Below are 17276 nucleotides of genomic sequence, written 5' to 3'. Positions count from 1 at the left end.
GCTTTCAGGAGTGTAATATTGCAAAGGATCTCCTGGTTCAATGTTTTCCCTACCGTTATGGGCGTAGTGTCACACGTATGGATACATGAAATGCCACTTTAAGAATAGCTTCTTCCCCCTCACTAGGGCTCCTTATTAAATGTGGGTTACAGAAATCTCACTAGCATGATGATTAAAAAAGATCTGATCTTAAAGTAGGCACAGCATATCAATGAATGAATTATTTGTTCTTTTGTGAGTGTTACACTTCAGTTTAAGTAACATTCCTCCTTCCTGGTTATGTCTTCTCCCTTATCAAATGTGCTTTTAAAGAACACTCATTTCATGACAGCCTTCATTTTCCTACACTGATCAGGCTGAACTTTTTTGGTCTGCTTGTGTAGAATAGTCTTTCTCTACTCTTCATCTTTTTATACTGTATTTTTTCTGTAGCATTTCAGTTTGAGCATAGATAACTGAAACCTCAAGGTACAGGTGAGACTGTGTCTGTGCTCTTGTAATTATCACACTGATACTTCTTGACCTGTTCTGGAGAGTGATTTCATGACATATCCTTGAATTGGGTTTGTTTTCTTCATAGATCTGTCTTCTGTGTTAACAGTACACATTCTCTTTCTTAGCTGATTCCAACTAATAAGTTGTCATCTTTTTGTAAACCTTTTTTATTAGTCTCTGAGTGCATGTCTTTATGTATTACATTTCTCCCAAGTTCTGGTGCGTTTGAGAGAGTCCCACAGGATGGCCAGGATTTCAGTGGCTACTCTCAGGCTGCTTGAGACAAATATAAAGTTTTGTTCTTCAGATTCAGAGAAAGAACTTAAATTTTGATTGTCTTCACTTCAGAATGCTTTAACCGGATTACAGATTGACTTGAGTGCCTCTCTCCCTTTGTTGCAACAGTGCTGCTCACAATAAGTGATTATTCACTGAGGCAAGTTCTTGAACTTGATTCTTCCACACTTCACTGCATGCTGCTTTTGAGCTGCTGCATTTCTCTCTCGTCCAAGAAAAGTTGGTTTTCCACAAGCTTGTATCTTCTGAGGGCAGATTGTTTTATGAAAATCCTTCTTGGGCTCTAATCAACATATTAACTTGTTTTATGCTAAAAAGTTATCACATCAGCAATAAGGTTGGAACTGTATTTTAAAAACTTGAGATGCTGCATAATCTGTGTTTAGTAAGCCGTGCATTCAGTGAGGGTTATATCTGACCCTGTTCAGCCTATTTAGTAAAATAGATTTCACAGGATACTTACTATGTCTCTAAGGGGGATGATTTGGAAACATGAGCAAGATGCTGTGCTCCAGACCTCTGCAATGAAAAGCTAAAACACCTGTGGTGGATTGTGGCCTAAACATATTTGTATGAATTTTTGCTGTTTTTCAGTGAAGTGTTTTACTCTTTGCTAATAACCTAATAAATTTTAATGTGGGCATCTGTCTTTGTCAGCAAGCAATATATTAAGGTGCTGGCAGAAATGCCAATAACCCTTCATGGTATTCTTACATTGCTTTGTTAAAAGTCAAATTGTAACCATTCCTGCATCTAAATGATCAGATTAAATGAAAATTCTGTGTTGCTAGTAAATAAATACTAAATTAAATGTATAATAGCAAATGTGCATGCCACCCTGTTCAGTTCAGGCAGCATTGCTTGCCTTTTTATTGCCACTTGATTAATTTGTATTTTAGGTCTGAGGTTTGAAAAAAAACAATGAATCAACTACTGCTTTCATAGACCTACTCATACTTTCCTCTTTTTAAGAGAAGACTCAAGTGATTTCTCAACTTAAAACTTATTGGGCATCCAAATTTCTTAGAAACCCATTGAATGAAAACCAGCTTTTGTTGATACAGAACTTATACATGAGGAAGACTTGAGTGTGTCAGCCTTTCAATAAAACCCAAAAGAAATCTGGTGGATGTTTTATCCAAAGCTTCAGAAGTATGCAGCATCAGAACAACTGGTTTTTGAGATGCACTGTAGATTGGAGTGGCACCAAATACAGATTAGCAGGATGAGTCTGGGTTATTTCTGAATGAACAGTCTCATGGATATTGGTGAAGTATGTGCACTGTAGGAGTCCCTTTGCAGTCAGGGCAGGTTGAGAATATAAATTGCAGAACACCAAGGGAAAAAAACATATCTTGGGTTTCTCCAGCCTTCTGTTTACTTTCAATTTCTTTCCTCTCTATACTGGTGAAATGCTTTTTGTATTCTTACCCACTTCGTGTGCACTTCTTGCAGCAAAATACATGAGATTTTCCTTGCATGCCATTTCTTATGGATCTTCATCCTATCTTAAAATACACTTTTTTCTGTAGGTGCCTAAGAAACACAATACTCTGTGTGTGTATATACATGTGTATTTTAGTAGTGCTTAATCATTTTTAGAGGGTCCTAGTAAGTATCATAGATGCATATTTAAATATTATCATTAATGAATATAAGAATAACATGTATTCAGTTTTCTGGCCAACAACACAGCCTCTGATCTGTCTTATGTACGAAAAATTCACCCAGATTTGACAATTGGATGTATGAGTAGAGATAGCATGCATTAAATAAGTAGATTACAATCCAGAAAAACTGAATTTACTAAGGCATTGGCTGCTTCTTCAGAAATAGAGGAAGAAAACTTTATTGACAAATTTTATCATTGATACTCCTTTGTCTTTCCATTTTCCTTTAAAGATGAACAGATATAATGCTGAGTAGAGACAGATGAACGATGAACTGTTTGAAATTAAAGATAAGTAAGGTATTGGTGGTTCGGGGAACATAAAATTCCTTATCTAGGGAAGAAAGCCCACAGGGTTGTCAACTGAACTGGTAAGAATCATTCTGTCTAGCTGCAGTGAACACACCTATAGTTTTTGCATGTTTCCAGCTCTAACAGTAAAATTACTAAGGCCTAATCAACCTCCAAATTTTTAGATTAATTTAAAAAAAAAAAAAATCATTATCATTGCAGTCAGCTGTGTTTGAACTAAGATTATCTCAAGTAGTTATGACTATGTCAGGTCATAGAAATTACCTAGAACAATCATTCAGCACTGCCAGGTCAGTTCAGGACATGTAGTGGAAGCATCTAGATAACCAGATAGTGTTTTTCATGTTTCTGCAAATCCAAGAATTAGTTGAAAAATTTCTTCTGTTACAGAGGTGCTGGAATTTGCAGTGCTTATAAATGGTGATAATTGTAGTAATCACTGACAGTTTAAACCGGTATGTCACAGAGATAGGACCTATTGCAGAAGTTGCAGTGCAGCCTATCCTGGAACCAGTAACTCTTTCTCCTTAATGTTTAGGTATGTCCTATTTTTATATCAGAAACAAGCTGACAAAGTGTGAGCTGGATGAGCAGACAGTGAGGTGGGTTGAAAACTGGCTGAACGGCTGGGTCCAGAGGGTGGTGATCAGTGGCATGAAGACTTGTTGGGGGCCAGGAACTAGCAGTGTACCCCAGGGGTCAACAGTGGGTCCAGTCCTGGTCAACATCATCAGTGATCTAGATGATGGGGCAGAGTGTACACTTGGCAAGTTTGCTTATGATACAAAATTGGGAGGAGCAGTTGATAACACCAGAGGGTCATGCTGCCATCCAGAGGGACCTCAACAGGCTGGAGAAGTGGGCTGACAAGAACCTCATGAGGTTCAACAAGAAGTGCGAAGTCCTGCACCTGGGGAGGAACAACCCCAGGCACCAGTACCTGCTGGGGGTAACCCAGCTGGAAAGCAGCTTTGTAGAAAAGATCCTGGGGGTCCTAGTGTGCACCAAGTGGAACACGAGCCACCAATGTACCCTTGCCACAAAGAAGGTTAATGGGTGTCCTGGGCTGCATTAGGAGGAGGGTTGCCAGCAGGACAAGGGAGGTGATCCTTCACCTCTACTCAGCACCTGGGGTACTGTGTCTAGTTCTGGGCTCCTCAGTACAAGAGAGACATGGGCATACTGGAGAGAGTCCAGCGAAGGGCCACAAAGATTATTAAGGGACTGGAACATCTCTCCTATGAGGAAAGGCTGAGAGAGCTGGGACTGTTTAGCCTTGAGAAGAAAAGGCTCAGGGGGAATTCATCAATGTATATAAATGTCTGAAGGGAAGGTGCAAAGAAGATGGAGCCCAGCTTTGCTCAGTGGTGCCCAGTCGCAGGACCAGAGGCAGTGGGCACAAACTGAAACGCAGAAGGCTCCGTCTGAACATCAGGAAACAATTTTTTTACTGTGAGGGTGACTGCGCACTGGCACAGGTTGCCCAGGGAAGCTGTGGAGTGTCTATCCATGGGGATATTTGAAAGCTGTCTTGGCTTGGTTGTGGGCAACTGGCTCTGGGTGGCCCTGCTTGAGCAAGGGAGTTGGACCAGATGACCTCCACGGGTCCCTTCCGACCTCAACCATCATATGATTCTGAAATGGTTCTGGGCTCCTAAGAGACTGAGATTTTAAGTGCTTTCATCTTCCTGGAGAGGATTGGGGTATGTAATAGGAGTCTGTGATATCTCTATCTAGGGATGAATATTAGATGGTACTGAAAAATACTGTAGTGCTGTAATTTGAAATGTGGTTGTTCTTCTGTATATGTAGTACATATACAAGATATAGTGTACTGTGGACCTCTGTAGATGTTTCACTGAACACATTAGTATTTTATAAACATTAATCTTATGGTCTGATTGGCACAGCGATGCCAGCTGAAATGCATTCTTACAGTGACTTTTATAATATGCTTACTCAATAGGTAAAACGTTCTAGGAGCAAAGGAGGACTGGCTGGGCCTGATGGTACAAAGTCAGTGTTTGGACAGATGTGTGCTAAAATGAGTTCCTTTAGCCCTGATAGCCTTCTGCTTCCTCATCGTGTTTGGAAAGTCAAGTTTGTTGGTAAGAGGATTCTCCACACCCACCCCCCTATTTTGCGCTTAACTTTGCAGTTTTCTTCAAATTTACTTTTTTGGAGGACCTGAAGGAAGGAAGGGATAGAGGAAAACAATGTATGTATGTAGGCAGAGGAAGGTGCTTAAAATGTTAGGAAGTAAAAAGCTTTTTAATATGATTTTATAAAAAAACCTCAAGATTAATGGAAATGTGTCTGTAATTTTCCTCAAATTCTGGGGACAACTCTTCTGCTTACAACAAACATTCTGCAAAACCTAAACCTGTTTTGCAGTGGTCTGGATTGGTAAATAATCCTGGCTAGCTGGTTTTACTGATAGGGTTGTTTTTACAGTTCACATATCACTTTGAGCTTTTTGATTAAAAATATTTTAGATTGAAGAGCTATTCTGTCTACTGTATATAAGATATATAAAATATATCTACTTTCAGATGTCACTTAGGAATTCCATTGCTTTGACTTTCTTTTTCTACCTCTATTCTATTTTATTTTGATTAGTGTATAACACAAAAATGTTAGTTACACTCTAGCAAAATAGTATTTTTGACACTGTGATATGTTGTATAATCTAAATAATACTATTTACAATGAACTGGAAATATCCAAATATAAAGCAAAACATAAAGGGTTTTCATATGAACAGATATGACAGTGTAGCTTTTAGTAAACTTCTGTTTGCTCAGTCATCCCCATGGAAGGAAATACAGTTTTAGTACTTCATTTATTTTTGAAAGAACGTTTAATTTTGAGCCTTTTTTCTTCTCCAAGGTGAATCTGTGGATGATTGCGGTGGAGGTTATAGTGAATCAATAGCAGAAATGTGCGAGGAGCTTCAGAATGGGCTGACCCCTCTGTTAATTGTGACACCAAATGGAAGAGATGAATCTGGAGCAAACAGAGATTGTTTCCTATTAAATCCTGCTGCCAAGTCACTCTTGCATATGAACATGTTCCGTTTTCTTGGTAATTTCTTAGCAACAGTGTGACATTCTACTTGCATTACATGATCACAATATTGGAATCTAACAAGAAAAAATGAAAAATACTATGTTTAAACTTACAGGTGTACTTTTGGGCATTGCTATCCGGACTGGCAGCCCTCTCAGCCTCAACCTGGCTGAGCCAGTGTGGAAGCAGCTTGCAGGAATGAACCTAACAATTGCTGATCTCAGTGAGGTAAGTATGAAGTTCCTGAGTAGGATATAACTTACGGAAGACAAGTGGACTCTAGCATCAGTTTTTCTCCAGTGATTCCCTGTTTTCTATATACTTGTATTTTGACTGCCTTTTACATTTTGAGCCAGTATGTAAGGATGACTTGTACTCACTGTTAAAACTGTAAATTTAAGTTGTTAAGCTATTTGAATTCTAGAGCATTCTCAAATCTTCTCATGGGTTTGACTAGACAAATGTTTGTGGTTGAACTCCTACTTTCCAGTAGACCTTCTTGTAGCTGTTACTGTCTGTTGTGCCAAGATGCAGTAACTGATGAGGTGCACACGCCTCCACTGTTTTGAAGTAAAAGAAAATGAGTTCAAACTACTACTGAGAATAGTTTGTGCCCACACGTCAAACATCACAAACTTTCAATTTCCGTTTACTGAGCTCAGTAAATGTAGAGTAAGAGTTAGGTCTTCATTACAAAGAAGAGTTCCTTCTCAAATACTGTCATGTAGAAATGTACTTACTGTAAAAGCATCGAGTCATTTACTTGTCAGTAAGGTGATTCCTTTTGTACCAAAACCAGCATTGGGTCTTCGTAGAGATGATTATGTTTTTAGGCTTTAAATCCATTTTCTTGTATAATACAGTTTCTTGGCAAATGCTTCCCGAAAGGATTGAAATCTAGAACACATGCACACTCCCACATCCCAGCATAATGAAATTTTATGTAAAATATTAAGCTGTTTTATGGCTTTGAAATTAAGTTAGGTGGGTTGCGGTCAGACATTTGACAATGCTTGTGGTAGACGATATATGATGTACTGCATTTTGTATGCAAGAGACGCTGTTGTATAGTGCTAGTAAACTGATTTTGACTCGGGTTTGTTATTTTCCAAAGGTTGATAAAGATTTTATTCCTGGGCTTATGTACATTCGAGACAATGAAGCTACTTCAGAAGAATTTGAAGCTATGAGCCTCCCATTCACTGTGCCTAATGCAAGTGGTCAAGATATTCAGTTGAGTTCCAAGTACACCCATATTACACTGGATAATAGAGCTGAATATGTGAGACTGGCAATAAACTACAGGTTTGTTGAATAAGTCATTCAAATTATTGACTTGAATAAGCATTTTCTTTAAAAAAAAAAGTAAAACCTTTTAAACAATATACTTCTTCAGCCTCTTACAAGTATTTTAATGTTCTCATGTGATTACAGTGTTGATTTTCTGATTTCTTTTAATCTATCCAAGGAGAAAAGATTAAACTTAATTTTTAGGAAGAACAATAAACTAGCAGGTATGGCTCTAGATTTGAATAGCTGTCCTGACAGAGCAGTTTTGGCAGCCGGTTTTACAGGTAGAGAAATGCCCCATCCATCTAATTCTTCTCCTATGCGATAAAGTAATAGGCTTGATCATTAAGTTCTTGGTGAAGAGAGCTTAGGTTTAGTACTGCTGCTCCCACAGTTTTTCATATCATCATTTGCAGTCAAGAGCAGTCCCAGTTGAATTCTTACTCTATTCTTATCTAAGTTGGAATACACGAAACAAAATATTTGTTCCTTGGACACCATAAAATTAGTCTGACACCTGTGTACAGACAAGTAAATTCACCCACGGGTGCCAAAAACTGAACATTGCACTGAAATCAGTGGGAAATAATTGTTCGGTATTTGAGAAGACAGGCTTTTGGATGCTTAAATACCTAGACAGCTAATCTAGACAAGTACAACTAAGAAGCAACCACAGGCATCTTATTATGTGAAGCAGTGGGCCTAGTGCCTATTGAAATATAGAAATTTAGATAATTTGGATGAGAAACTGATTCATAGTAGTTTTATTCTCTCTGCCACAGTGAACTGTTTTAGAGAGTGCTTGAGCAGGACTGTATCGTCACTATATATTTGCTTATTAGTTTGTAGTTACAGTGTCTGCCAACAACTACTGAATTACATTCTTGGTTCTCCTCCCCCCTGCCCAAATGGTTATGCACCAATACTTAAACCTGGTTTTGACAGTAGAGAGAAATTTCATTTGGAATGGATAAATGATATGTCTATATAAAATGTTACATTCCTTTGAAGAAATGGTTTTGTTCTCTTGGCAGTCCTGGCTGTCCTCAAAGGAGGCGAGAAATTCTAAAGCATTTTACAGTTAAAAGGCCTTTGGGAAAAACATTTAAATGTTTAGATTAAGTATCAAGTTGTTTAATTATATGAAGCCCTTGAGAGAAAAACTAGCACCTGAATAGAATGCATGTGAAAAAGTGGATGCAAAAGATGAAGTTTGTCCTGACATCTTTGTTTATTTTGGTGATGACAAGCGTGAGGACAGGAGTTGTCAATGATGCGAATCTCTGCTCTAGAGAGTTCTGTAAAAAATCTCAGAAATTATTTGACAGGGAAAAAAAAAGCAAAACACAAATCATGGGTGGCAGCAGAAGCAGCAAAATGTTAGACTTGCATCTGTCTTGAAATACAACAACTCCTGTCCCCTCAGACAGCATGTTTTAGTTCAGACCCATTTTTCTTTTACCATGTCTGTCTAGTGTTGCGAATGTGCGCGGGCAGAGTTTCAAAGTACAGCCATTCTTTTCCCAAGAGCATGTTGTTTCCAAATGGGGTATTGGCTTGTTCTTGACAGGCACAGCACATGAATAGTACTGGAAATAAAATATCCTAAACATTGGGAGATATCTGTCCATACTGAGCTTGCTGTGCAATATGAATTGGTGTAGAAACTGTTATAAGTCAAGTATCTTGTGTGATAAATGTTCATTAATGTTCCTTAGCACATAGCTGGAGACTTGAGGAGAATGGTTAGTTTCTTTGATATTACAGTAATTGCTAGAAATGGCATTCACAGAAACTCTGAAAATGTGTCTCTGCAGACTTCATGAATTTGACGAACAAGTTGCAGCAGTTCGTGAGGGGATGGCCCGTGTTGTTCCAGTTCCTCTACTCTCACTCTTTACAGGATATGAACTGGAAACTATGGTATCAATTTCTGCTTTGCTACCTCTGTCAGACTAACTTGGAGTGAGATTCTTCACTTATATCTTACTAATCCAAAACCCACATTAAATACTGTTCACAGTGATTGCAAACATTTTGTCCAAGGAAAAACTAGAAGATGTTTAATTGCCCTCTTGGTGTTAATAAGGTTATTTTGATACAGCTGAGCCGTGATGTAATGAGTTATTTCTGGAAGAAACAAACAAACAAAACAAAAAAAACCCCCCACAAACCAGGGGCCTAGGAGGTGAATTGGAGATATTAGTCCCAAGCAAAATGTTTAATTCTTTATGTGATTCAGGAACATGAAAGAAGATTCATTATTGTCCCCTGATGGGAAGATGTATATTTACCATTATTGTAATAGGAGACTATGCACAGCACTTCAAATATTTGAATGTTCATTTTGTCAATGTAAAAGCTGATTAAGTATTTTAAAGGAATGGAGGGAACAAATCACCTATAATTGATTTGATCAGACTTTTGTAGCCTATCACTATATTTTATTTTTCAGGTATGTGGAAGCCCGGATATTCCACTCCACCTTCTGAAATCTGTAGCAACTTATAAAGGCATTGAACCAACTGCTTCCTTGATACAGTGGTTCTGGGAAGTGATGGAGTCCTTCTCCAATACAGAGCGATCTCTCTTCCTGCGTTTTGTGTGGGGCAGAACAAGGCTGCCCAGGACTATTGCAGACTTCAGAGGGAGGGACTTTGTTATTCAGGTAAGATGTATGGGATGGGGTGTGGGGTTTTTATTTTAAAAAGCTGGTGGTGGAGAAGTAGTAGCACGACATAACAAGAGAACAGGCTGATTTCATTAAACTGTTTATGCAACATTACATTGTAGATTCGACAGTGCAACAGAGTCCTATAATGTATATAAATATTTTTGTTTCTTGACCTGGGCAAGTGGATATTCGTTTCATTTCCCAGCCATTTACATCTCTGGATTTTGGTAGTTTTCCCCTGTCAGTCATGAACTGTTTTTGCTGGCATTTATTTAGCATTTTATTCAGCTCAGTTATTAATTTCAGCTAAATTAAAAACCAGCAATCTTCAAATCATATTTTGGTATTTGCTGAAGTAATACAATCTTTTTTAGATTGTTCCCAACTACATATTTATGATCAAAGAAGCTCATCTATGTCTGTTTTTATTTATTTACTTAGTGTAGGGAAAATTGATTTGGTCTTTTCATTGTTCTTTTAAGAAACTTCAGCATCAGAATCACAAATCTAATATGCTGTTAAAAAAATTTAAGTATTATTTTGATATTTATTTTTAGTTTGGACAGTCAATCAAAAATATTGTTCTTTTTGTTTTCAACAGGTATTGGATAAATACAATCCTCCAGACCACTTTCTTCCTGAGTCATACACTTGCTTCTTTCTCCTGAAGCTGCCCAGGTATTCCTGTAAGCAAGTACTAGAGGAAAAACTGAAGTATGCCATTCACTTCTGTAAGTCTATAGACACTGATGATTATGCCCGGATAGCGCTGACAGGAGAGCCAGCGGCTGATGACAGTAGTGACGATTCTGATAATGAAGATGCCGATTCTTTTGCTTCAGATTCTACACAGGACTACTTAACAGGACATTAAGAAAATAATATAAGGGATAGTTGTCACAAGCACTGAGGCAAAATGCCAAAATGACAAATGAAGCCAAGGACAGTATAGGTGTTGGAATATAGAGTATGTAGGAAGAGGGATGGTAATCTCCTGAACATGGGGAAAGTGTGTTTGCTACTCACAGTAGGAATTAAGGGTTACAGCTTAAACCATCAGCTTAGAATAAATGGCACACTATATGGGCATTTAACATTTATTTTAAGAGCTGAAAGTGGCCCCCCATAATGCTGCACTACATTTAGAACCTTTGTGTTTACTGAAGTGTTGTAAATGTTTATATAAATATGGTAGTGCAGCATCCAAAAGGCAGTGAAACCTTTAAATTGTGGGTGCAATAGGTTTTTTTCATATTAAGTGTTGTGTTCTGTGCATCTTCTTGATTGTATATTGGAAATACTGTGCAACAACTGAATAGTATTATAAATATTTCAATTAACTTTACTAGAAGTTTGTTAAAAATTTTTGAACATTGAATTAACATTATTCCTTGAAATTCTTCTATAGATAATAAAAATGGCCAATAGTTTCACTTCCACCCCTGGTTTGTATATTTTAGCTTATGCATTATTTATCTCAAATTTGATACCTTTCTGTGAACAGCATCATAATTCTTATCATGGAAAGTGTACTGTATATAATTTGTGCCATGTAAATGCAAAAGTTATAATTTCCCTCCAAATAAAAGTTCTGCCACAGAAAAAAAAAGTATGTGTTTTTTAATGACAATGTAGCTGTTACATGGGATGAACATTGGAACAGCTCTACGAAGAAACGATTCTGCAGTTTATAGCTGTTGGCCAAATGTTGCTGGTGGTGCTCCACCAATAGTAGGTGCATTGCCATAGAGAGAACATGAGCTATAGTAAACTCAGAGCAAGTCTACACAACACGTTAATGGTAGCGATTAGGTACACTTTGTTTATGCAGTTGGTCCTAATGCTACTGTTGTCAGTAATGGTAAATTTGTTCTTGGACACCTGGGAAAAAAATTGCTTTTGAGGAAGTGGAAGGGACAGATGTGTATAAGTACCTGAATGTGAGTGGAAGAGTACCATGACACTCTTATAAAACGTTGACTCTGAGAAAATCAGATCGTTTTACAAGGCTTGATCACGGAACATGGTGCATCCAGAGTAGCCTGTTTGAATAACTCATTCAAGTCAAGTGGCGTTTGGGCAGGTATTATGTGTTAACTACACAGTGTATGCAGTAGTTTTTCAAAGTAGGAAAATGAGATTTATTTGTGCCGAAGCACTAGTATTTTACTTTAAAATCCAGTGGTAGTATTTTACTTTAAAATCCAGCAGAAGGGCATGTCATACCTTTTCTTCACTAATTATTAGGCTAGGTATATGTCAATATTTAACATTTTACAATTCAGAGTTGATTCATTTTTTTTAGTGTATGCATTTGACTTCGATTCCAACTTCTCTAAATTTAAATATTAACTGTGGTCATGAAATAAGTTTTCATGAGATATACTTGGTATTTCAAAATAGTGGTGAAACTACCTATTTCTTGTTAAGATGTCAGCGTTTTGAAATTCATTAGCTTTAGAGGCCTCTATTTAGTGCTGAAGATGTCTTGCAATAAATGCTCCTGTCCTGATCCTCAGTCTTCCTGGAGATTCCAGAAGTCAGGCCTGTGACCTGTCTTCCAGATTTTCTCTGTCTGCTGCTGAAAAACACAGTCTTTTTTGAGTCTTAAAAAGGATGCAAAAATCCCAAAACCTTAAGCAACATCTTTTATCTTTGCTGCTGAGTTGAATTTCTCCCGAGGGCGGAGTGGAGAATCTAGTACAGAAGTGCTCATGTGGTCGTCTGCTGTCCTTCGCCATGGTAACACCAGAGCCCTGTAGGCATCCAGCTTGATCAAAGAGATTCTGTAGTCAGCTTTTCAGATGTGATGGATGAGTCATGCCCAAATGCCACAAGTCCAAGGACTGAGACTGAGTTCAATGGCCATTCTTAAATTTCAAACCCTGTTTCAGGAGCATATGAACTACTGTAACACAGAGAAGTTTTATAACTTGCTTAGGAAAGAAAGAAAATGTCAGAGTTTTTTCTTCCAAGAAAAGCAAAAAGGAGGCATCCTTCATGTAAGGAAGCAGTTTACGCTGTTAATTAGTGGACCATGTAAAAGAAGTTTTTTAAGCCTCCTTTGCTTTCCCATCCTAACAGAAGTCTCAAATGCCCTTTTACAGTGTGAAATGCTTGTCACCTGTGGCCTGACATTTCTGAGTAGCCAGTTGTCATTCTTGAAAAACCATTGTTTTCAAGTGGTCAAAAAATGGGATTTGCTCTTAATTGGCTTTTAGATGCAAATTTCTAGTCTGAGAAGGAAAAGGACTCAACCTTGCAAATGAAGAATGGATTGCTAGTGCTCCTTTCCCTTCTTCATGTGTTACTTCCCTGTAAAACCAAAGATGATGGTTTGATTTATTATAAAGCTTTACCATTTTGAAATTGCAGAAGACAGAGAAAAATCCCTTCCCATGTTAAAAATTACTCTTCGTTGCCCAGGTAAATTCCCGATACCTCTAAAACCACCTAATGGCTGCTAAACAACCTGTGAATAAGGAAAGAAGGTCATTGAGTCCCATCAGGCAGTTTAGGGGACATGTACCATTTATAATCATGGTAGCTGTTCCTTAACATCATGTTAGTCAAAGAAGGCTTCAGGCCAGCATATTAGGTACTTGCCTCCCCTGCAAGCATCTTTATCAGCAGACTATGTGCAAAACTAAATCATGCAGCCCTCTTCCAGAAAAAGAGAAGCAGTGGCTTCCAAAGATCTCACTGATAAAATATTTTCACTTTTTAGTTTAAAGAAAACGTACAGATGTGTAGTTTCCTGTAGATGTTGCCTTTCAAGGCTAATCTCCCAACAAATCTTACAGTTAAAAACTATGTTAACTAAAACATGCGAACTCAACTGGGGTTCAAGGGTGTGGACCGGTGGAAAAGTTACTCTATCATGGAGTCATGTCCTTACCTTAAGTGAAAACTGCAGCAAAGCAAAACGACTGGGAATGTGACACACAAACCATTTCTGAATTGATGCTCCTAATACTTGGAAAAGATTCTGCTGATTCACGTGTTTGGCTCAAATGTGAATGTCGATGGTATATCTGCAAGGCGCCGCTCTTCAGCTTTGCATTTAGTCATCTGACGGCCAGCGAGTAAGATTGTGGAAAGATCTCACAGAAACACAAAGTAGAATTGTCTCAGTTGTTTCCTGACTGTGGTCATCCCTGATCAGCTCTCTCCAGCGCGTTTGGGTGTGGTGTACTGGCATCCTGACCTGAAAAAGGTTTCAGCAGAAGCGTTTTGAGAAGTGTGGAGGACGTGGAGTCACACACATGATATAATACAAAATCCTCTAGGATTCTCTTTTGTAAATGAGTCAGTGTTAAGTGAAAAGAAACTTAATTCTCATTGGGCACTTGGCAATGTACTCACTACTGATGATAAGCCTTAATAGGGATGGGATACAACACTTCTAGAAAATAAAGTCCAGAATAGGACTACACCTTCTTGTTTCACTGTGACAACTTCATAAGTGAAGAAATGCTGGATAAAAGCACCTCAGTAAATCTTTCAATATGTAAAACATTGGTGTAAAAAAGGGAATGATCTGTTGCCCAGTTACCCAAAGCAGGTCGAGAAGAAATAGTATCCTTGCAGCAGAGATACCTGACACCGCACCCCACCCCTCCTACTTTCTAACTTCAGAGACATTTAAGCACCAGAATGCCCAGTCTAGGCAGATCATGAATTTCGGTCAATAAGAGTTTTCAAAACCTTGTTAGACATCTGCTGGTGATGATCTGATGATACTTGATCTACCCTCAGTCAGGCAGCAGCCCAAACCGACTTCTGGAGTCCTCTCAGCTTGTTATTCCTTTAATGCTCTATTCATTATTAGCTTCTCTAAAAATGAATTTCTAGTAAGTAGAATAGACTCTGCAGTGGTACCCTGTCCATCATGTTCTAAGCAAGGTGCCTTGAGACATCCAAACTTACTGTAGACAAGACCCTTGAAATCCGTATCAATTACTACAAGTGAAGACGCAGAAGCTTTTCTGCTGCCTGCTTTTCCAGTGTGGACCTGCACTGGCTCAACAGGATCTTTTCTCTTTCAGTAACAGCTTCCTTAACCAGAAACTCCTCTGCATATACAGTTCTCCCTGACCTCATCAGGGCTTGCTGATCGTTTAGGACAGAGACAGGCTGCTGTTCCGAGCTGCAAGAGTCCTCTCGTGCCTTCCTGCAGCTCCAGCCAGAGCCGTGTGTCTGCGGGGGGAATGCCACTGCTGAGGCTGAGCCTGGTGTGGTGGGACGAGCGGTCTCCTCCACCCCAGGAGAGCCTAGCACCCCACAGCACCCCAGTGCAGCGGTGTCACTGGTTTATGGCCTTACAGCATGTCTGCTCACGGCTACGTTAGATGGAGGTGTGTGCTGACCCTCTGGTGTCAGTGCTCGGTTTAATACAGCGGTGTGGATATGCATGTCGGCCTGCGGGGAGAAACTAAATGGTGGAGCAACAAAGCAGCAAGCGACAGTCCTTCGGGCAGCTCGGGAAGCAACAGGTATTAAGCCATTGCATTGGCATTTTGTTTTTTCAGGGACCACGTCGGCACTAAAATGCTAGCGAAAGCCGTGCGGAGGGGTTTCCCGTCCGCCTGCCCTGGCTGCGGTGCTGCTCTCTCAGGGCAGGGGAGACCCGTATGCGGGATCGATAAAGCGACTCCTTCCTCATCCCCTGCCCAAGAGCTGTCGGTGGCTGTTTTTCAGTGGGATCATTTCCTTTCGCTGGTTTATTAGGTGGCTCCGCGACCAATTGTACTGGCCTAGTAAGATGGGGATGGGAGAGCAAGCACTGCTAAGCCAGCCCTGCTCTTGAGTCCTTCTTAGCGTTCATCTTTAGTAGGCCCCCGAGACTGCAAATGCCTGCCAAAACGCCTGCTCTCCTCCTGGATGCAGGGGCTGTGTGCTGGCCACGGCCGTTTCTTTTAAGGCTGCAGGGAGGGAGGCCCTGCTGAGCTGTGAGCAAGCTCCTGGTCAGCAAAGCGCAACCTCACGGGCAGCCACCGCTTCGGCTGCTGGTGAAGGGGATGTGTCGAGGCCGGAGGCTAGCTGGCAGCGGGAGCGCACGGCTGTGTGTGAGAAAGGGTGAGGAGGCAGGACTGCCTCCGGCTTCATCATCAGCTGAATCCTCCCGGTGCCCCCCAAGAGGCAGGGAGGCCACGGACAAGGGATGGATGCCCCTTGTCCATCAGGTAAAGTGGGTGGTGCTGGGGGAGCCCCTGCAACACAGGGGGGCCTGGGCACCTCCGGCATTTTGGATCTGCCTCATTTTGTTGTTTCCAATCCTTTTTTTTTTTTTTTGTCCTTAGTATTTCTTGCTTGTGGAAGCCTTTCATTTTGATCCTGTTTGCAGACTCAATGTTTGCATCCTAGCTAGCTCCTTTGGCGGGATAACCCGGCATTGTCGGGTCCGGGGGCTGGAAGTCCAGCTTCAAGGCTTTTACTGTCAGATCAGAAATGCCACGGCGCTGTGGCATGCATGACTAAAAGTTGTATAGACTCATTTTACCAATTCAAACTTGCTGAAATGATTACGGTGGTGGGTAAAGTAGATGTTATCAAGGTCAGTGTAAGGTTAGTTACCATCTGTCCTGGAGCCAGTATGAAGCTGACCCAAATTTTGTATTGTGGGCCTTGGCTACTTCAGTGGGAATGCCATCCTGTGGCCAGGTGATTTGTCTTTCTAGTTTGTTATGCACTAATCCAAATTGTTTTTTGTGAAAATGGCAACTATTTTGAATGGTGGGAGTCTGTTTAACCATTTTTGTGCACTGTCAGAAGACAAATATTGGGCATTATATGTGTCCAGGGAGGAAAGCCCCTGGGAGTAAGAAATGTGTTTGCTGTAAAATTCTTCATAAAACCAGGCAAGTATGACTCCAGGTGACAGTCTTGGCTCCAGGTGAAATCACTTTTGGCTTCAGTCCCTGGGTTTGCCTCTCAGCCTTGATTCAACAAATAAAACTGCCTCCATGCTACAGGATGTCAATACCATTTTGATGTTTGCTTCCAAGATGGCGTTAAGATACCCGTGTATAGGCATGACCAGGGGAGGAGAAGCCTGTGGGAAGTTTTCAAGCTTCATCTGTGGTTAAGACACAGGACCGGGAGTCAGGAGATCAAAGTTACCGTGTTGTACAGAAAAGCTATTTCAATACATAGGCTGCATTGATAAAAGTTATCTTGTAGGAGTGCTACATACAATTCTTTGATGGGGCCAAGGCTTCATCCTTGCTAGGTGGTGCACTGCAGAAGATTGGCTCGTCCCACCTAGAAAAGGCTGCCATCCTGAAAAGGGAGCAAGGACAAACAGCACCGATGCTCACTAGTCCGGTAAAACGTCCGTTGCTGTGTCCATGAAGGTAGCCCCAAAGTGGTGAGCCCTGAGTGGGAAGAGGAAAGAATAGGCAAAAGGTGACTGTGCTTACTTGTGTCACACTGTATCACAAGAGTTGGGAAGGATGCGGTCGACAAAAC

The 17276-nt window shown here is 40.1% G+C and overlaps 1 protein-coding gene across 8 annotated transcripts in view; it reads left to right on the top strand.

Annotated features, from left to right (window-relative positions):
- HERC2 (HECT and RLD domain containing E3 ubiquitin protein ligase 2) overlaps positions 1 to 11403 on the top strand; it is a 115507-nt gene extending 104104 nt beyond the window's left edge. For 7 of the 8 annotated variants that reach the window (XM_041119563.1, XM_029999308.2, XM_041119562.1 and 4 more), the window contains 7 exons: positions 4740 to 4881; positions 5663 to 5857; positions 5958 to 6070; positions 6957 to 7147; positions 8950 to 9055; positions 9588 to 9800; positions 10408 to 11403. In XM_041119563.1, coding sequence (XP_040975497.1) covers positions 4740 to 4881; positions 5663 to 5857; positions 5958 to 6070; positions 6957 to 7147; positions 8950 to 9055; positions 9588 to 9800; positions 10408 to 10680 — 1233 coding nt within the window. In that variant the 3' untranslated portion in view covers positions 10681 to 11403. Of the gene's footprint in view, positions 1 to 3163; positions 3641 to 4739; positions 4882 to 5662; positions 5858 to 5957; positions 6071 to 6956; positions 7148 to 8949; positions 9056 to 9587; positions 9801 to 10407 lie in introns of those variants that run through there. The other variant, XM_041119568.1, reaches the window with a different exon arrangement.
- Positions 11404 to 17276: the final 5873 nt, after the last annotated feature.

This window comes from Aquila chrysaetos, chromosome 23 (genome assembly GCF_900496995.4).
Source record: "Aquila chrysaetos chrysaetos chromosome 23, bAquChr1.4, whole genome shotgun sequence".
Classification (NCBI taxonomy): Eukaryota; Metazoa; Chordata; class Aves; order Accipitriformes; family Accipitridae; genus Aquila; species Aquila chrysaetos.
Note: the sequence above shows the minus strand (reverse complement) of the source record. Positions and strands in the feature narration are given on the sequence as shown.